Raw genomic sequence first — 22,162 nt, forward strand, 5'->3', positions numbered from 1 at the left:
ACTCTCTTGGGTTTGCAGACTCATTTAATATGAGGTCGTGACATACATTTATTTGCACATCAAAGAAAATTGTTACAAGTTACAATCTTTTATTTGCAGTGCATAAGTCAAGCAACATTTGTTGCACATTGCATTGTCTTCATTGAGTATTTGGTTAATAGTATTGCTGAATGTATAAAAGGTCAAGTAATTTCTTACACATTGCATATAATTGCATATGTTTTTGAGATGAATAAAAAATATATGGACACATTAAGAGACTGGCAAGGTTTAGCACTGAGGTAATCAACACAAACATTGCAGGCTCCGATAATATTGTCCTGTACAAACTCATCTAAATGCTACGAAAATACACTATTTTATAAAACTGTGAATGCATTATTACTGTAAAATATCAAAAAATAGTGATAAAATATGGTCCAATTACCCTTTAACCTGAAATTGGACTTGGTGGTAGACAAATGTATTACAGTTTGTAACAATTTGCAGATTTTGCTCCAAATATTTTTGAAGTACAGTACATACCTTCATATAATCAGTGATGCTGAATTGCTTCATAAAGACAAGAGTACAGTTTAAAACATACAATCATTATGAATTTCACACACCACAGCCTTCTGTAGCATCACTTGCAAATGCAAACAAAGGTGTAAACAAACATCTTGATATTTTTTTGGCTTAACAAACATTTTAGAAGTAGTTATTTTGAAGAAAAATGAACCATTTGTACAGTTGCTGTATTAAAATGACTGTAGCTTTAAATCTGGTTGTGTTCACTGAGGTTGTTCAATTGTTAATCTGTTGAATACATTAATTGTATTGTAGAGTATTAAAACTATTAAAGGGACAATTCACTTTTTTGAAAATAGTCTCATTATCCAGGTCCTCTAGAGTTAAACATTTGATTTTTACCGTTTTGGAATTCATTCAGCTGATCTACGGGTCTGGGGCTACCACTTTTAGCATAGCTTAGCATAGTCCATTGAATCTGATTAGACCATTAGCATCGCGCTAAAAAATAACAAAAAGTTTTGTGCAAAATTACACAGGCAGAAAATAACCACACCTTAATATTATTAGGATATTTGTAGTTTATAATAGATTTTTGTACCAATAAAAATTTAGCTGTGGGCGGGACTACAACACAAAAATAAAACTAGGCAAAAAAATCCTGCCATTTGTGCCCTGTGGCGGCTCGTGACTGCTCTTCCGAGGATGCGCTAATTCAAAATAAGTGTTCGGATTGTCAAGTGTGTGGTTCCCCTTTTCAAAATATCTGTCCTGCGTGTGGAGAGATCCTGTGTGCATCACGTGTTTTGTCAAAATAAGTGCCTGCTGCACACGCGTCAAAACCGTTTATGATAAAAGAGACGCTCACGTTCCCTAAATACACGCAAGACACTCCCTTAACAGTAAACTCTTATTACGCATGAGATTATGCGAGTATCTGGCAAACGCGAGCGTCTCTTTTCAAGTTCGCGTTCAAGGCAGCAGGCACTTATTTTGGCATGACACGTGATGCACACACGATCTCTCAAAGCGCAGAACACATATTTTAAAATGATGAACCACACACACAACAAGCTACATACATGTTGTGACGAACTTCGCATTGTGCGCTTCAAAAAAAGAATTCACCAGCCGCCACTGTTCGTGCCGTATCACTGCAGCCGGTTTTCACAAAAACTTTTAACGCTTACTATATATAGCTTGTTACTTTATAGCACCGCACCAGCTTAGGTCACTGTGTAGATAGAAAATTTTTAACTGAGCATAATTTCCTTCATCTAATTCAGTACTTATTGTCACAGTACAGGATTTCGGATGCAGTGAGGGTCTTTAAGATATAGGCTTGCTAATAAAAGTCAGATGAAGCATCTTAGTGTCAGTGCTTTGTAAAACAGATTGCATAGATTAAATCCAAACTTGCACAATAATCCAGCATTAAGTTCATATTACAGAGCATATCATGGTTAAAAACTATCATTCTGAGACAGCAATATGAATCTTGTGAGTTTGTGCAAAGGCTTGTATCTCTTCTACATCATACATCACCACTGTAAATGTTTTTTTATAATATAAAATCACAAAAATTGAAACCTGACCATGTCATGATGTGCCATCACGTGGCTTTGTAGCCACATTCCCCAAAAGGTGACGTGTGTAATTTTTTACTCTTTCACCGCCAGCGTTTAAAAAAAAGTTGCCAGCCAGCGCCAGCGTTTTTCATGATTTTCACAAAAGTTTAATGTCTTCCAGAAAATGTTCTTCTTCAAATATATAAACATACAATATACCAAATGAAAGAACAGACCCTCTGCTTTCAAAAAAAAAAAAAAAAGTTTCATCCTACCTTCAGTAGTTCTTTTGTAATCAGCTTTTGAATATGGGTAGGTTTCTGCAAAAACACCACATTTTGAGCAAAAAGCTGAGATAATTCCATTTTTGTGACGACTTTTCATAGAGATGCCATTCAGAGCGATCTTTAAAACAGACACGGACATGCAGCAGCTTGACATAGGGCAATACTTCAGGGTTTAAAAAGTTGCGGAAGGGCGCTACCTAGTGGATAATAGCGGTATTGCGGAAAGACGGAAAAACTCGTCATCGGCAGGGAAGCGTTTTCTCTTGATTGACCAGATATCTCGTCAATGGCGGGGAAAGAGTTAATGTAAAATATTTTCTGCTATCCTAGTTAAAATGGATAGTTCACCCCAAAATAAATACTGTTATTATTTATTCACTCCAATGTGTAAACAAATTTTAACAGAATTTTAATTTTGGGGTAAATGATCTTAACTCTTTCCCTGCCATTGACAAGTTCACTCGTCAATTAAGAGAAAACATATTTCCTGCCAATCATATTTCCACCAGATGGCGCTCTTATTAAAACGCAATCAGCTTTTTGCTTAAAGTGTGTTATTTTTGAAGAAACATGGTGGTGATAAAAAGAGATGAAGGTAGGATGAAAAGTTTTTGTTTGAAGCAGAGGGTCTGTTATTTCATTTGATAAATTGTATGTTTAGATATTTTAAGAAGAACATTTTCTGGAAGGCATTATTTTTTTGTGAAAATCATAAAAAATGCTGGCGCTGGCTGGCAACTTTTTTTTAAAACACTGGCAGGGAAAGAGTTAAATGTAAAAAATGTGGTGTAAAAGCCGTAGCATTTTTAAAACATTCCCCTATTTCTTTAAGCATTTCAAACAGCCTGTCACAGCAATGTCAGCTCAGCCAGTGGTGCAGTTTTGGGGCTTTTGGTTTAAGGGATGCCAGTGGCACCAAAATTACACAGTTCACCTTTAAATTTAAGCTAAGTTCAACGAAAGGAGTAGAACCGTCAGAAGGAAGGCTTTTTCTAAAGGCACAGCCGTATCCCTCGTCTCCTCAGGCTCCTCCGGTTTCTCCTCCCACACCTCCTCCATGTCCTCCTTTATCATATTGTCTTCTTCTTTCTCTACTGGCTCTATGCTGTCGCAGCGGCCGCCCTGGTACCCCTGGTAGCAGTGACAGCGAAACCTCTTGGTCAGCAGGTTGAGGTCACGCTGTGAGGCCCCGCCGGTCACAGTAAATGTGCCGTTCCGGTTGGAGTGGATCCGATAGCTCCCGCGGCTCAGGTGTAGATAGTGCGGCTCCTCTGGGTCTCGACGGACGCAGCGTCCATTGGACTGACACAGGTAGTCGCTACAGACTTCTGCTGCCCGGGTAACATTAGTGATGTACTGACCCAGTCTGTGGTTCAGAAATGCCTTCACTTTGGAACAGTTGTGCTGGGAAAACAAATTCAAAGTGAGTTCATACCGGAAGTGGGAATTACCCCCCAGTCACATTAGCGACAGAGACAGAGCGACAGGCTACCATTCATTTTCAATGGAGCTCGCCACTGCGCGAGCAAGGCGGGGCCAAAATAGACAAGCCGGCTATTTTATGCAAATGCTGAGCGATGCGACAAAGCGACTGCCAATCGGAGTGAAGGAACAGCGTGACGTAGGTCTGTGGTCGAGTCTGAGAAAATTATTCAAGATGGCGGAAAATGCGTATTTATGTATATATCTGATAAGTTTGGCATTTTATCTCATATATTTTGTTACTTTTATCGAGAAATAAATACTTTTAAATCCAAAAACACCGTTCTTGTAACTTAACAATACCTCTAAAGTGACTTTTGATACCGCTTTTGGAAACTAGCCAAGGAACGCCCATCAAGCAAGTGTGTGTGTCGCTCGGTGTCATTCACTTTTGTAGCTAATGTGACTGTAGGGTTAGGGTTTAAATTGAACCTGTTAAAAACAAAATCAGTATGAATTTTTATTACACTACCAGAAAAACTGTCAAAAATTGGTCTTTATAGCTGTCACTGGGGCGGTACCCTTTCAAAAAGTATGCATAAGGAGTTTATATTAGTACCTCAGTAGTACATATTGGTACCAAAAAGTGCATAGTACCACAAAGGTACATGTTGATACCAAACAGTGGCGGCTGGTGACTGCTCATCCGTGGGGCGCAAAATAACAAGTCACTGGCCGCCACTGCTACCAAATATATACATATAGTATCTGTACCAAAATGGTACAATTAGGACATTTTTAAAGGGTACTGCCCAAGTGACAGCTTACTGTAGGTCAATTTTCTTTTTATTTTACTTTCTGACAGCGTAGCAATGTCATATTATCTCATTGGTGCCTTGCTGTACAGAGAAAGACTTAAATTTCTTAGGATATAATTTTTTATTTGAAATTTTTTTCAGATCTGCATTATTTTGCTTTACAAGTAATTTCAACATACTGCACTTTGTATAATTTCATATAATTTCTTCACTTTTTTAAAATTAACCTCAAGACGCTGGTTCATTACATTCAGGACAAACTTTGAAGATGCTAAAATATTTCATTTAATAAGTTTTTCTTATTATTTTGTAGTTAATTTTTTGCATTTTTACAGTTTTGATGAGTTCACTATTATAAAATATGAAAAATATAAACTATATGGTAGTTTATACAATGTAAATAAATGTGCTTTAAAAAACTCACCCTTGAAGATGTGAGGTTGAGATCACCCCAAATGACAAAACCTGCAGCACCCAGAGCAGCACTTTCTCCTATTGTATGTATTAAATCATTCTGTGAAATAAAAATGAACAATAAAATGAATGAATGAATAACATCTATGGATATAATCAGCTTGTACTGTATTTTAAAATCAGTTAGTGTGTCTATTGTTCTGTTGGACCACAAGATGGAGCTCTTTTAGACAATATACCAAGACCCATTGAAAAATAATAGTACAAATATTATATATATATATATATATATATATATATATATATATATATATATATATATATATATATATATATTAATCTAATCCAGCTATAGAATTGATCTATAATTGATCTGGAGGTTCATCTTATTTTATGTATGTGAAGTATTTATTGTATGTATTTTAATAGCTATAAATTTGTGCTTCAATACTCTGTAATCTCTGTTTTAACCTTACAAGCCTTACCAGGGACAGGGGTTGCAAATTAGTCTTGGCTAAAAACCTGTATGCATTGCATCTACTTTGTATTTTTATGTCCCTATCAAATAAACATTAAATAAATAAAAAATAAATTTAAAATATTACGTTAAAGGCTTAAAGGTCAGGAAAAGAAACTTAAAATCAGCATTTATTTCTTCAATTTATATAATTGTAAGCATGTGCTTACCTGGGTCAGAAATGCCATAGCGTCATCCCTGTATCCCAGGCGTGTATATACATATGTAGGCAGGTCATAGGGCAGTGAGGTATTGGAGGCCAGCCTCAGCGACTCCAGCACCCTATTTTTTGAGAAGTGCAGGTTGCGAATGCTGTCCGTGTGACCCTTGCGTATAGCCAGGGCAGGAAAAAGGGCAGTGCTACTGTTCCACAGCCAATCCAGCTGGTCATTACGAAAGGTCTCCTGTTCAGGGCACGTGCCGTTGTAGTCATGCGCATGCACATTGTAATTGTGGCAGTCAGGATACAGGTAGAAACCCCAGAGTCCTTGTGGACGGGTTTGCGTGCCGAGCTGCAGAGTGTCCCGCATGAACTCCTTGGCGCTCTTTTCGAAGCGCAAGCGGGCAAGTTCCTCCACCTGGTCTTCGGTTACGTTAACGTAGGCCTGTTCAATAAGCTCACGCGAACGCTGCCGATAAATGTCCTTCTTGTGCCAGTTTCGACTCCATTGCGGTCTCCAGAACTCCCAGTCGATTACAGCCAGGCCACGGAAGTCTTCCGAAGGTATAAAGTGCACTATGTCTTCTCGGGCTTTGCGAAGATGCGCTTCAAGGCTGCAGTTTTGAGGTAGGCCTCCGTTGATGGAAACACCCTGTTCGTTGTAGAAAGGGTAGTGGCCCAGACGGTTGGCATAGAAGATGGTGACATTCTGACCCGTGTGGACTGCCCGTGGACTTCCGCTGATGTGGAAAAGATCAAGGCTGACGTTGATATTGTACTTCAGCGTACACATGTCCAGCGGGGCATTCCAGGCTGCCAGGAAAGGCTTGCGGCCCACCAAAGGCAGCTTTGCAGGTTTTTGGCAAATGGCAGGATGGACCAGGATCAAAAGCCAGGAGCAGATGATCGCACAGGCTACAGGCGCAGTGTGGTGTTGCAAGGCCCCGCAGGGCACACCGGGCATTCTGCTGTGTGACTCAGCACAGGCAACTGTCAATCATCCTGTGAGGAGAAATGTGATTGGTTAACAGAGTAACAACATTGTAATCAAATCTGGTGGCAAAACATTTCAGTAGTGTTTGCATGCATGCAGGACAGTTGTAAAGACCCAGTAAGGGGCCTTGAAATATAATGATATAATTTCCACTAAAACAGGAATTTGGGATGGGGCATGTGGAGTGAGAGATTTTTAAAATTGGTAAAAAAATATATACTTAAGACTAACATATTCTAGTGTGAATTACATATTATTTTTAACCAAAAACACATATCATAATGGTAGCTACTTACATAATGATGAATAACCTACATGTAGTGCTTGTTTTAAGATAGATGTGAAATCCCTGGCCCTAATCCTGGTTAAATGTAGGGAGAAGCCAACAAAACATAATATTTTGTGATCCTGTCTGGTTTTATGATGAGTCAGTTGTTACTTTGGGAGTTGCAGTCACACGAGCAGTAAACCACTGAGTAATGACCAAATCCAGCCAAACTCACCAGTGTGGCGCCCACCTACCCATAATCACAGCTGCCCTCGCCAGTCATCCTATCTGCATGCTAAAGCATTTAAAGACAAATTAGCTTAAACCACCACTTATGCGTTTACATGTATGTTTCAAAAACCTACAGTCAATAATGTACCTTGTGATGCCAGTCAATATACCTATGTACTGTAAAACTCACATGTGGGTTTTATTATTTCATTCCTTACTATAAAAACAGCTTAAACAAAGCAATTTTTTGTTGTTGTTGTTTTAGCTGTTCTCTTAGGCTGGTCTTGCTGGTTTACATGGCACGAGACAGCTAGACAGACTAAATAATGCAGTGTTCCTCCCACGGTACATTGGAACTTTAAGGGGGCTATAAAGTTCAATGTACCGTGGGAGGAACACTGTATTATTTGACAGAAAACCTCATTACATACAACAACTTAAAAACAAAAACTTGATGTCAGATATCTTTTGAAAGCTGAGATTTTAGTGATTTTAATGATGTTAACCCTTTTAACACATTCCCTGCCAGCCTTTTTTTGAAAAGTTGCCCACCAGCATTTTTTGTGATTTTTAAAAAAGTTTCACAAATGCCTTCCAGGAAAATTTTCTTCTAAAAATATATAAACAAACAAATATATCAATTGAAAGGACAGACCCTCTGCTTTCAAACAAACAACAACTACAACAACAAAAAACTGGGGAAAAACGTTTCATCGTATTTAAATTTTTTCTCTGTTTATAAACTCTTAAACATTTTGTATTTTTCTTCAAAAAATTTGAGCAAAAAGCTGAAATAAATGCATTTTTGTTAGAGATCAGATTAAGAATGATTATCAAAACATACATAGAGTGTAAAAATAACAAATAAAGAAAGAGTGGGGAAGAGAATTGGGAAAGAGTGGATAATCGCGGTATTACAGATTACCATAAAAACTCATCAAAACTCAATAAAGGAATGACTTAAAGTCATTTTAAAATGTCACTGGATGTCCTGTCAAGTCAGATAAGACATGATATCAATCATCAGTAACCCTGGTAATAACAACTTGTATTTGTAGGTTATTAATTCCAGTCATGTGCTAAATCTGAAGTTGAAAAACGAGGTACAGCATGGAATGTTGCGGATGAAAGCAAATCGTGGAGCCCCTTGGTGGTTGTGTTATTGAGTGGAAAGATTCTGTCTGGAAGTACCGGGTCTTTTTTCCCCCTCAGTAGTGGCGCCGGGCCGTGCCATGAGGGGAAGAATTAAACCACTTCCTGCATAATAAGACCACTGCTTTGAATTAAGCATCATAGATTTATTGGACTGTTCTTCGTGGTATTTGTTTACCTTGCATAGGTTGTGTATAGATGTGTTGTTTTGTTAAAATGGTATTAAAAACATTTCCTAGTTTAATTAAAGATATTGAATTAAGTGCAATTAAGTTGATTTCATCAAAGTATAAACACTGTGGTGTTTTCAAAGCATCACTTTTTGTTTGTGTGCCATGTCCGGTCAAGCAGTAATGTTATTTGGGGGGCTATTTGTTTGGCCCACTAATGAAAGATCATGGAAATTTTGAGGAAACAATTTCAAACAATGTTTGTTAAACAGACTTTATTCTTGCTTATTTTGTTTTTTACAGTAATGATAATAACAGATTGATTTATTAACTTTGGCTTTAACACACTGACCAAACTTCTTTCTGTTCCAATGTCTCCGCTGGTAGAGCATAACGCCATAATTGCCAAGATCATGAATGCAATTCCCAGGAAACATGCAAACTGATAAAATGTATACTTTGAATGCACTGTAAATCACTTGGGGTAAATGCATGTTTATAAAAGAAACTTGAATCCAAAAGACATTTTTCAAACAAAGGTTTTAAAATATGAAGAGGAGGAAGGAGCCCTCATGTGATTATGTGCAGTATTTGAGAAAAGTGTGGGGGGGATGAATAAAACTTTCCATGTATCATTACGGTTTAGCCATAAATGAAAACACTGAGGCATGAGAACTTACATAACCATAAAGAATTGAGGATATATGCCTGTATGGTTTTCAGATACTGTAGATTTATTTATCTTCGAGCTCCCCCAAACCCTCAGCCCTCTCTGGCAATAATTAAGATACATGTGGGATAGTGAAAGTGGTTTTTGTAGAAAACTTTCAGGCAATGGGTTCAGAGAAACCACAAAAGGCATGGAGTCGACCTGACGGTGACACGCCGATGCGCCTTCGTTCAGTTCCATCCAAATGAAAATTCGATCCAAATTGGAAACATAAATACGACCGAGCTACATTTACAACAGGAGACAGAGAGGTTTCTCGAATGGCAAAATGGGAACCACATAGTTCCAGAAGAGATTTGTGATTTATTAGCTCTGAGGAAGACGATGTGACTCCCCTTTCATGCATGTTTAATCTTTGCTTTGTCTCAAATGAAATGAGATGATTTTCCATGGCAGCCATTGCTTTAATTTCTCTTTGATCTTTTCTCTTTTTTGCAAGATCACAGATAAGAAGTTTAACTTATTGTTGCCTTTGATGCTCAAAGGCAAACATAAACATACCCAAAATAGGACACAGTGTCAGCTTATTTTAAGGTTGAGGTAGACTATTTTTGCTTAGATAAGTAAATAGCACCAGGTTGGTATTCTGGGTCCCTCTGTAAAAAAACATTTCACGGACAGCTACTTCTAAAAGCAGGGTTCCCACAGGTTCTTGAAATCCTTAAAAGTTTGTGAATCTGGGAAGAAAATTCAAGTCCCTGGGAAGTTTTTGAAAATCTACATACATAGATACAGGTCATTGTGAAAGTGCTTGAATCTATTTTATGCAAGATGTTATTCCCTGTGTAGTGTAGGATAATATCATAAAAAGACTTTTTAGGCACACATGCTAAACTGTTCGCTTTAAATGCTTATATCTTCTGTATGCGAATGTTGATTTATACCAAAATGCTTTTTCGCATAGTTGTGTTTGACACATGAAAACGTCTCTGGTTACGTATGTAACTGTTGTTTCCTGAGAAGGGAATGAGACGCTGCGTCTCCCTTGCCATACTTCCTGCGTCCCTGTAAAGCCGTCTTTGGCAATATTTAAGATTGCGATATACTTCCTGGCTCCTGCGTCACCCTGTCTTTGTTGTTAAGCCTCACCATTGGTTGAATTTGATATACACATACAGACGCACTTACCCTTGGAGGCATCCTTAAAGTGTTTCCGCAGTGACGCAGCGCGAGTTCCCTCGAAAGGGAATTGTAACTGTGGATCTTTAAATGTAACGCAATGTAACCTTGCTCTCACTTGAAATGTGTCCCCACATGTAGTCCTTAAAATTTAAGGGTATTGGACCTGGAAGTCCTTGAAAGGTCCTTAAATTTGAAGTTAACTAAGGTGTGGGAACCCTGTAAAAGTACCTTGTTGCCAAAACTTTTTATATCACAATATATATTTGATGATCTGCCTGAAGACATTAAAGTTGAATAGATGACAGCAGCATAACACTTGGCTGCCGGTTTACATATCTCTAGTGTGGGAGCATATTGGCCGCCTTCCCGGAGAAGATTTTGATACGGAAATACGTTATCTCATCAGCAAACCCTTCCCTCTGATTAAGTCCCTTCAAAATATTTACAGAGCCACCGTTCAAAGACCTCAATGGTGCTTTGGCACATTTCCTGACAGTAAATCTTTAAATAAAACCTCCTTTGAGGTCTGCCTAATTTGGAACGGGATAATTACGTTTTATTTATTTCGGTTTTCCTCTCAAACAGTTGAGGTGATGTCTTGCCCTGCCATTTCCAAATCTAAACCAATTTAACTATTGTGATACACTCATTGTCCTTTGAAAGCCCATGAATATATCTTTGGTGCCTATTAATGAGGAAAATAATTTGTTAAAATGTACTTTTACACATTTGGCTATGCTTTTATCCAAAGCGACTTCAGTGCATTCAATTAAGTACAGATTTTTAACTGTATGTTCCCTGGGAATCAAACCCATTACCTTTGCACCACAAAAAAAGACATCTATTTCCAAAATGTGAACAAACACCCAGACGGAAATATTCATTTACAGGTTAGCACACATTGTGATTTAATACCTATAGCCATTCCCATCTACTAGAAAAGATGCATGCAATGGAAAGCACACTCAATTACAGAGTACAGACACAAAACACAAACAACTATTTTAAAAGTACTATAAGTAGATTAAATGTGCCTATTTATACCACACACATTGTTTTCATAGCAGACCCTGCAGGGTCTCATGAGCTGTGTGTGTATATATAGCACAACTAGAGCCCACTCACCTGTAGATCCCACGCCGATGCCCGAATCACATACCTCTCATCTACAATACGCTTGGATAGTTTCTTCCCGAGTGCTGTACAGCCTACTCAACACTTTCTTATATACACGGCGAAGAGAGAGAGAGACTGAGTTTCCTGAGAGAGGGAGGAGAAGACGACCACAGAGCCTCAGCAGAAAAACCACAACACTGCGATTAGCGTAAAGCCAAAGGGAGAGTAAATCCAGTTGAATGAGCTTTTGTGTACAGCATGATCCCTTCCCTAGACACCATACACGGTGGGAGTGTCTTAATACTCATGCATCACTCAGCATTAGTTGTGTTGATCCAGTTCTTCATCCCCCAGTCACCTGGTTGTGAGTTTACGTGGGGTGTTAATACCCAAGACGCTGGCATGCAGCTTATTCCCGCCCATGACACCGTCCCTCTTGGCCTGTGATTGTCTTTGTTTGGTTTCATACACAGTCACTGTATGTTTTTGTGGTTTTAGTGTAGACATTGAGAAATGTAAATGTATATTTCTCAAGGCAGTATAGTAAAGGTGCATTACAGATGCACTGCAGAGTTGTCCTCTGCAAGCATTAGCTGGCGTCCGTGTCGAATTCCTTTGGCTAAATGACTTTGTGAAAGTGACAGTCTCTAAATTTTCTTAGCACATTTTTATAGAAAGCACTCGAAAGTTTAAAGCACTCCCTTCTGCTATAATTTAAAAACAAAGGTCTTTTGGGCGGTTTCCCGGACAGGGCTTATCCTAGTCCCAGACTAAAATGCATGTTTGAACTGCCTTCATTTAAAACACCTTGTACTGACATATCTTAAAGGGATAGTTCACCCAATAATGAAAATTTTGTCATCATTTACACACTATTAAGTTGTTACCAAATACAAAAAGCTATTTTAAAACCAAATTGTTTTTGAGCACCATTAACTTCCATTGTATTTTTCTTACATACTATGGAAGCCAATGGTGCTCCAGTTTTCTGCTTCTCCAGTGTTCAGCAAAATAAAAAATGTATACAGGTTTGTAAAAACTTGAGGGTAATTAAATAATGACAGCATTTTGTGTGAACTATCCCTTTAAAGGAAAACACCATCGTTTTTCAATATTTTATTACGTTATTACCTCAACTTAGACGAATGAATACATATCCATCTTTTTTTCAATGTGTGCTCTATTAATCTTTGTACAGCGCTTCATGAATGTGTTAGCATTTAGCCTAGCCCCATTCATTCCTATGGCTCCAAACAAAAATTTTATTGTGTGCCACCATACTTACTTATATAACTACTCATGTAACAGTCTTTAAATAGGGAAAACCATAGACTGTAAAAAAGATGGACGATGCGACGATCCCCTCCCTCCGTTGTAATGAATTGAAGCCAAAAATGTCCCACCATGGTCGCCGCCATGTTACGTAAAAACGTCAGTTTGGAGCCAATGCATCCGCAGAAGGAATCGTCCGTGGAGCCAGAGGCGGAGCGGCGGTATCAAACTTCCGCCCAAACGCTTGCGCACCCAATTCACCCACGCCAATCATAACGAAACGCCTGTTTCTATTGCATCAAATTACTAAATTAAAACGTATCACAAAAATGAACACTTTAACATATATCAGCGTGATATCAACTACCTGAAAGGACCAAAACAGTCTCTCGGAAACTTTTATTGGAAGTGTAAATATTTCGTTTGAATGGAGAGGGTGGGGTTTATGACTTGTACTGCAGCCAGCCACCAGGGGGCGATCAAAGAGCCAGAGGCTCTTTCAAGACTTATCAAGACTTATGAGGCACACCCGGAGAAAACATGGTAGTGTTTGGTGGCTTCTAAATTCATCCCTGTTTGGATCCCAAGAAATGAATGGGGCTAGGCTAAATGCTAACGCGTTCATGATGCGCTCTACAAAGATTAAAAGTGCACACATTGAAAAAAGAAAGGTATTTATTAATTCATCTGAGTTGAGGTAAGAACATAGTAAAATATTGAAAAACTGTGGTGTTTTCCTTTAACATGTATATCAGTGCCATTGTTTCGTCTCAAGATGCACAGTATTGTTTATGGTAAAGTTTGTTTGTATAAACTACTTAAATGTCCTCCTAATATAACCAAGCCTGGGATCCACCCCTTTACGTGCTTGCTTAAGATGCTTAGCTTGCATATAAGATAAACAGGTGATTCGGACTGTCTGAATATCACATAAACAGTTGTTTCGGTTCTGGAATAGTGCTTATCAGTGTCAAACTGGTGTGACAGCAATATCTTGTTGTTATCCATCCATGAGGTAGTCAGCTCAGTGCCCTGTTGACAGCCAGCAGTCTCCAGTTCATCCGCTTTGCAAGGCGTAAAGCATAATGATAGGGTCTGTGTCTGTGCGTAGGACTATTGGAGGCCAGTTGTCTTGCTGTATACAATTTTCATACTGGCATTATGACACATTCTTACGTTTGCTATTGTGTAATTGTTTTGTGCATCAGCTCCTAAAAATAGGAGCATTCAACAATTAACCAATGAGCTTTGTCGATATAGAAAGACATAGAAATTAAGATCATATCGTTTGACTGCTACTTTTATTACTTTTTAAATGATGATGATGATTAAGCAGGACCACCAAGACATCAGGCAAAGGTTGATCTATGGGTTGCCAGATGCTGGATTAGGCATTTCGCCGATGTCTCACCTCTGTGGAAATGAATTTATTTTTGATGAGTTTATTCAACGGTGGGAGAGGTGGTGGTGGAAGACTAAGTGGTTGGAGTGCTATGATTGAAAACCACATTCCCACAGCTGCAGGAATGGGAAGGTTGTGCTGGCCAGGCATTGTGGATCACTGGTGCCCTTAGAGAAAAGGGCAGATGCTTTGCTTTGGCCTGGTCTTTGGATGAACCTTGTTTTGGTACAGATCTTTAGGGACAGACATTTGCTTTCCTGTTTTTATGAAAATGGCATTACATATTCACTCCCAAACGTTTTATTATTTTTGAAAATGTGTTTAAACTTTGGAGGTTCAAACTAGGTCTAAATTGAAGATCCAATGTGTTTCTCTCTAGTCAAATGTTTTGCATTTATAACCTCCTCTGGTCACATTTACATTTATATCTAGCTCTCTTTATGGCAAACCAGAGACTGAACACATGTGGGTATTAGATTAGCATGCCTAGTTTGGACCAAAATGTCGAGCTAGTAAAAATAAAAGATTAAGTTATGATTCCACATGGAGAAATATTTTGGTGGCTAAGAAATGTTCCTGTAAGTCAATTGGTACAGCAAGGTTTGGGGTTTCAAATCTTGTAGTGATAAAATGTATAAATGCACTGATAGTCAGATAAAAGCATCTGCCAAATAAAAAGATATGTGGATAAAGAGATGTAGATATGTAGAAACCAGTAAGGTCTTGTTAAGCAGAATCATCAAATTTCCAAACCTCAGGGCTTTGTGCCAGAACAAGTGGTCAGGGACTCATTTCTCTGGCACTTTACTAACATATTTCTCATTGTCAAATTCACTTTCTCTTCCCTATTTAAATTGCTGCAAATGCCTGCTATAATCCCCCCCCCCAAATACAAAACTAGCATTTATAACCCACCCACCCCCTTTTTTTTATAAAATGATGACTGAAAATAATGTAAAGTTGGCATGGCACCCCCACATGTTTAAACCAAATTTTTGCCATTGAACACATCCCAGTAGGGTTGGGCGATGTCCCCATAAATTGGCAGTTGACGATGGTTACGTAAACCATCGCGATGGACGATGATATCGTTAGGCGGGGGGTATTTTAATTTTTCGTTATTATTCGTTATTATATAATTTTTATTCGTTATTTTACTTTATTACTTCCACTTAAGAAGAGTTGTGCACTTTTTATTTTAATATATATTTTACATAAATACTATTCTGTACTTAAAATCTATAATTTTGTTATTTTACTATCCCAACTAATGTCTCTTTCCTATAGGTTGCACATAAGGGGAAAAGGTAGCTTTAATCCACTGAAGAAGAGTTGTGCATTTTTAAGCACCTTTTAATCTCTTTACATAAATATTTTTTTCTATTAAAAGCTATAATTTCATTATTTTACTAACCCAACGACTCCTCCGCGCTTTCCAAATTTTGCACGTAAATATCTGCGCATATGTGCCACCAGTACTCCGTCAGAGAGCGGGTCTTCAGCACCGCGGGGAGCAGCCAGCACTTCAATCCGCAGCTTATTAAAACTAGACAAAGTGAACAGGGCCAGACACATCTAAATTTAAACATGGTCTGTGTATGTAAATCCCGCGTTTCGGTCGGAGTGTTGTTCCCGTTTTCTTGTTCTTGACGTTCCCTGAATTCTGGGTTTATATCTTAATCTGCCGCTTCAGTGCAGTATAGCCTCAATGTAACAATGAGCACGATCTCCCGAGACACTACAAAAGGCTACTAATAAATGATTAATATGGGCTGTTTTCTTGTACAAAATTAAATATTTTAAGATAAATGTACAACATGTAAAAAGACAAGATTCTAGCAATGTCAAGATTAGGGATGGGCATTTTCCAGTAATTTACTAATTTTTTTAATATTTAATTTTTCGAATATTTAAGCTCTTAAAGAACGAATATTCGTTTATTTAAATTATGTTAATTAAGACATGCGTGTTTTGTATTTTTCATTTTGTCATAATTTCACAGAAGGCTTATAATTAGGAAATATCCACAGCAAGCTAACTTATATTTAATTATTGCCATTAAACTGCCATGTGCAGTTATCCGGTTAATTTTCGAAAGAGCACCGCAAATAATAAATGTTCTCCGTTTCATTTCGTTCTCCGTGTCTGTCTCTTTATTAACAAAATAAAGTAGACTTTATAACAGAAAGCTTACAAATCTCTCATGATGTGTTGATTCGGGCGGCGGAGAACAAACGTTTAATAACACGTGAGCCCTCACTGAGCCAGTGGCCAAATACGGCGCGGCGGGGACAAACCCGGAGATAAAAGGAAAAACTTAAATTCGTCTGCAATCTGCATTGCCAAACAATCTGAAATACATACAAATTAATGTTCATGTATATTTTACATTTAAGTCTGTAAAAGACAGTATAGATTAAGTGAAAAACCATTAAATAAGTTGTTACCCTTTGGTGGCACATTAAAAACAAACAAACATTCGAATAGCATTTTTTAAATTCGAATTATTATTGCCATTCGAATATCCGTGCCCATCCCTAGTCAAGATCAAATGCCCGACATTTCACAGACTAACACACGTCACGTCTCACGTCTTCTATTCAATTCACGCAAAGATATTAGGTTAACTATAGTCTATATAGAAGAGAGTAAGTGTATGTCGACTCGCAGCGGAGTGGGGAGGGGGCGTGGCATCACGATGGTGTCTCTCCATCGTGATGTCAGTCAACCATCACGATGGACGATGATATCGTCTATCGGCACAACCCTACATCCCAGGTGAAAAAGTAGTACACTTCCATAGTGTACTTAAAGTGCTTTATTTTCGCACACTAATTTTGTACTTAATATACTAAAAATTCATCTTTAGTACTTCTTAAGATGTTCTTAAAATCATCTAAGTGTACTTCACTGTGCTATTTTGAGACACCATGAATATGAACTAAAATGCATTTTTAACATACTATCTTTGTATTAAAAAATTTATTTACTTAACACTTGAATTAAACTTGAACTCAACTTTCATACAAAGATGGGTTCAAGTTTACTAAAAGTGGTATCTAAATACATTTTTTAAATACATTTTTAGCACATTTTAGTTCATATTTATGGTGTCTCAAAATAGCACAGTGAAGTACACTTAGATGATTTTAAGAACATCTTAAAAAGTACTAAAGATGAATTTTTAGTATATTAAGTACAAAATTAGTGTGCGAAAATAAAGCACTTTAAGTACACTATGGGAGTGTACTACTTTTTCACCTGGGATATGAAAGAGATCTCATTTAAGTTTTTCTTTTCTATTCCTATTGTTTCTCTAAGGCAGATCAAATGAAGTCTTCTGGTAAAGTTTTGTGTTTTTTAAATTTTTTCTTTCAAGAATAGATCCCAGTAGTCTCGCATGTTTTCTTTAGAGAATAATGTGTTCAAATTGTCCTGGTCTGAAATCAAAAGAGATTTCATTTTGAACTTACCGATTTCTTCCAGGACCAAAAGATACTGTATTAGGGCTGGGTATTGGCAAGGGCCTCACAATACAATACATATCACAATATATTTTGCCATGTTGCGATGTATCGCGATACGATACAATATGTTGCATGTTGCGATACATTGCAATGGTTTTATTTCTTACTTTTTTAAAGCCAAAGTGTGTCCACACAAAAGCTGCAGGTGTTTTTACATTTTCTGCCATTTTTCACTCCCGCTAACTGCTGAGAAATTGGCCGTATATAACAGACAACTGGACAGGGACAACTACAGCAGCGGCGGAGGAGGTCGTTTGACGCACACAGTGGGATTATTAAATTGTCTAAATATCGATAGTAGATATTGAAATATTACTGTATGCTGTCCAAAATTATTTTATAGTTCTTTAGTCATCCTGTAGGTCAACAATTGTCTTTTTTTTAATCAAATCTAATTTGTCCAGTCTCATCTCATGGGAATTTGTATGTTTTTACGAGTTGACTAATTTGTAATAATTTGTACAAAAAGAATCACACAAAAAAATACGATAATTAGAAAAAAACAATACTGAAACCCTTAACACAGTCATCAGGTGCCAAAAGAAAATCGGATGTGGTCATATAAAGTAATATGACCTTGTTTTTACCTTGTAAAATGCGTATAAATTGCCATGAGGTTGTGTTGATTTGTCTATTTTTATTTCTACACTGTAAAAAAATCCTTGTTGCACTTAAATTAGTATGATTAATATACTTTTACAATTTACAATTAGCTCTTTCCCTGCCATTGACGGGTTAATTAAAAGAAAATTTCTTGCCAATGACACTTTCCTGATGTGTTTTTAATTTTAAACTCTATGTATGTTTTGATAATCGTTCCAAAATTCCTTTACAAAAATGCAATTATTTCAGGTGACATTGGGGTAAAAAATCTAAAGTTTAGTTTCATGTGCTCACGTGAAACTTTCATGTGCTCACGTGAAACTTTCATGTGCTCACGCAAAACCTTCATGTGCAGAATTTTCTTTTAAGTTTAGTTTCGCGTGCTCGCCTGAAACTATCGCGCGCGCACGTGAAACTTTCGCTTTCATGTGCGTGCGCACGATAGTTTCATGTGAGCACGCGATAGTTTTGCGTGCTCGCGCGATACCTTCACGTGAGCACGAGAAACTAAACGTAAAAAAAATTCTGCACATGAAGGTTTCGCGTGAGCACATGAAAGTTTCACGTGAGCACATGAAAGTTTCACATGAGCACATGAAACTAAACTTTATTTAATTTTTGCTCCATGTCCCCTTAGGGGCTCCGTAAAACCTACACATATTTAATAGGTTATAAAAAGAGAACAAATGAAGATAGTATAAAACTTTTTTTCCCATTTTATTTGTATGACAGGAGAGGGTCTGTTCTTTCATTTGATATATTTGTATGTTTATATATTTATAGAAGAAAATTTTCATTTTGTGAATCTTTTGTGAAAATCACAAAACATGCTGGTTATCGGAAACGAGTTAATTAATTTCAACTTTCTAGTGAGAAAAGTGAGGAGTTGATATATAGAAAAAGTTGAATGAGTCTAAGTTATTTCAACTTTATTTTTTTTATTTTTTGAATTTATAGAAACTCTTTACTAAGAAAGTTAAAGGAATTTTTACAAGGTAGATTACTTTAATTTTTAAGGTGAGTTTTCCGAATCTAAGCTAAGAACTCCAATAAGTCCCCAACGTCTTAAAAAGAGCTACACAGTTTTCCTTTGGGAATGGCTTAATGGTTTAAATTTTAGTGTGCAATCCTTAAAAGATTACAGCGAGAGAACATAATGTCAGGGCAGTGAAACCACAAATGTTCATCTGACATTGACTTGTAACTTTGCAGATGGGGTGACACCATGGCAACAGATGTGTTTTAGTCATTCTGGTTAGGATCCAAGATTTGACTGTTAAATGTTTAACAAAAGGACTTTGGAATGACAATAGAGTGTTTAGTTTAGTTTTCTAGCCTTTAGTTTTATTCGGACAGTGAGTAAATAACAATTTTGCTGTCTCCTGGACAACAATAGCAACAATTAGTTTGTGTGAGACACACCTTACTCATTATAACAGTCTTGCTAATGCAGGCTGCAGAGATGTGTATGCATAGGTTATTTGTGAAAAAGGATGTTTTGTCAAGCTGTGTATAGCTATATAGATTCGAATCCGAGCAAAAGTCCATCTCTCTAAAGAACCAAAAATAAAAATGAACCAAGTGTGAGTTTTGTAGCACAGTTACCAAACAGTCTGTAAAAAAGATGTTGGAAGTCTTTCCCACAACATACTGCTGGACGCTATTGTGTTATATTATGATTGGCGTGTGATTTTTGTGGTTGTCGAACACCATTTGTCCTTTTATAAAAAATAAAACCATAGCAACCCGGAGGTCTGTTTTATTAAACTAACGTTTGGGAAATGCAACCCAACTGTTGATTTAACAGTACTTTAACATTTATTGGCTTGTTCTGATGGGATCTTTACCATACAAACATGCTGGGTATGAACTGCTCTTTGATCTAACCGTCTTACGAGCAACGGGCAGGCATGTGATCTAAACCTCCGCAATGAAAATAAAGTCTCTTCCAGTTCCCTGAATGATCGTTTAAGTAGCTTTTGGCACCAGAAATTACAGCATAATTGTGTGGAAAATTAGCTTCTCTTACTTCAAAAAGAGCGTTAATGTAAAACATTTCTGATGAATCATTTATGCAGCTGTTCTTGTACTGATTAATGCAGTGAGTACTGGAAACATTGGGCATTGGTATTTTTTTCATCGTAAATTGATCTACATAAGACCACTGATCAAAGATTTAACACGTTAACTTTGTTGTCGTGATGATAGATCACTATGACACACCCCATACGGCATTGTTCATGCCTTTAGTTCACACAGGGCACGTTACTATTTTCTATGCTTCTATAGTCAGAGGTGTTCCACCCGGATTATGAATGAGGGTGTATACGGTTGCCATGGTAACGCTGACAGGTGTCTAGAGCTTATGTAACGTGAAAGTACTGGTCGCTTAAGAAATTAAACATTGTATTGTTCTCAGTACCATGTTATGAATCCTGTGTGCTTTATTTATTTTAGACAGCATCAAGAGAGATTAAAGCTGTCAAAGAGATTTGTTTTAGTAAGTTGTCAATCATAATAATAAACTTCCGAACAATGTCGAAGCCATTCACACTCAAGGAACATGTGCAGACAATTGTCTCATGTTGTTAACCAATGAACTTTTGACTTTCTTTACATATTTGTTGGACAGTGCACAATATACTGTTATTTTTAAAAATTCAGTTTTTACATTTCTGACATTTTACAAGACTTTTTTAAGATGTCAAATAAATCTTTGGTGTCTCCAGAGTATGCACGTGAAGTAATTTATTATAGTATGTTAAATTTGCCACTTTGTAGGTGTGAACAAAAATATTTAAAATGCCAATGAGCTGATCTCTGCACTAAATGGCAGTGCTGTGGTTGGATAGTGCAGATTAAGGGGTGGTATTATTCCCTTCTGACATAACAAGGGGAACCAAATTTCAATTACCTATTTTCTCAGTCACATGCTCACAGAGAATGGTTTACCAAAACTAAGTTACTGGTTTGATCTTTTTTCACATTTTCTAGGTTGATAGAAGCAGTGGGGACCTTAATATAGCACTTAAACATGGAAAAAGTCAGATTTTTCCCTTTAAAATAAATTGCATAAATGACCGAAACTCTTTTTTTCTACTATTAGCAGAGTATAGTAACTTGTACATCCAGTTTATTTTTGACTTTTTAAGTCAACAACAGTTTTTATACTGTGTAAATCACATAAATGCTAACTTAGGCCACATTTAGAGTTTCAGGCCTCATTCATAGGTGGAAATAAATCCGATATGAATCTGATACATGTATTCGCGTCTGCAATGTAAGTGGTTGGTCGGATATTCCCATGCCATTGAAAATGCAATCCTGGCAAATGACATCAAATCATTGGACTCTACTCACGATCTCATGACTCTTCATATCAGCGCAATAGAGCAGTGGTTTTCAAACTGGGGGACGGGGCCCCCGGGGGGGCCGCGAGATAGTGCCAGGGGGCCCCAGTTTTATGACATTTTATGAAATACATTAATTTATCATGAATTCTGTGAAATTAAACCTAAATAAATAAGGCTACTAACCAAAAGCACTACTTTTTTGTATAATTTAATGTTTTTTTCTATTTATTGATTTTCAGTGTTCTCCTCTACATCTACTCATGTAAGCTGCTTTGCAACAATTAACAATTGTGAAAAGCGCTATATAAATAAAATTGAATTGAATTGAATTGAATTTTATTAAAATGTTGAGTTTTAGAACAGTTTTTTGTCACAAATTTTCTTTGGGGGGCCACACGCTGAAAAGGTTTGGGAACCACTGCAATAGAGGATGACGGTTCAGTGAAGTAATGTTGAAGTTTTATGTCTTGTTACAGAAATAAAGCTGTATATTCTTGTATAATCATTTTGTCTGTGTCCATTGCAT

The 22,162-nt window shown here is 37.2% G+C and overlaps 2 protein-coding genes across 2 annotated transcripts in view; one reads left to right on the forward strand and one right to left on the reverse strand.

The window, feature by feature from the left end:
• The window catches only part of wasla (WASP like actin nucleation promoting factor a), a 79,477-nt gene that overhangs the window by 779 nt on the left and 56,536 nt on the right, over nucleotides 1–22,162 (forward strand). The gene's annotated exons all lie outside the window — the stretch shown is intronic.
• Nucleotides 21–11,725, reverse strand: hyal4 (hyaluronidase 4). Its single transcript, XM_065292046.1, has 4 exons — nucleotides 11,489–11,725; nucleotides 5,707–6,698; nucleotides 5,030–5,119; nucleotides 21–3,769 (listed from the first exon to the last, which is right to left on the reverse strand). The coding sequence occupies exons 2-4, from the start codon at nucleotides 6,658–6,660 to the stop codon at nucleotides 3,308–3,310; spliced, it is 1,506 nt and encodes a 501-aa protein (XP_065148118.1). The 5' UTR covers nucleotides 6,661–6,698; nucleotides 11,489–11,725; the 3' UTR covers nucleotides 21–3,307.

Source organism: Paramisgurnus dabryanus, chromosome 23 (genome assembly GCF_030506205.2).
Source record: "Paramisgurnus dabryanus chromosome 23, PD_genome_1.1, whole genome shotgun sequence".
Taxonomy (NCBI): domain Eukaryota; kingdom Metazoa; phylum Chordata; class Actinopteri; order Cypriniformes; family Cobitidae; genus Paramisgurnus; species Paramisgurnus dabryanus.

Excerpts from the sequence above, each read along its gene's own strand:
- hyal4 (XM_065292046.1), bottom strand. The coding sequence starts at position 6,660 with ATGCCCGGTGTGCCCTGCGGGGCCTTGCAACACCACACTGCGCCTGTA. Across the intron at positions 5,120-5,706 it reads CTATGGCATTTCTGACCCAG|AATGATTTAATACATACAAT; the intron begins GTAAGCACATGC and ends TTTATTTCACAG. Across the intron at positions 3,770-5,029 it reads TCAACCTCACATCTTCAAGG|CACAACTGTTCCAAAGTGAA; the intron begins GTGAGTTTTTTA and ends TTGTTTTCCCAG.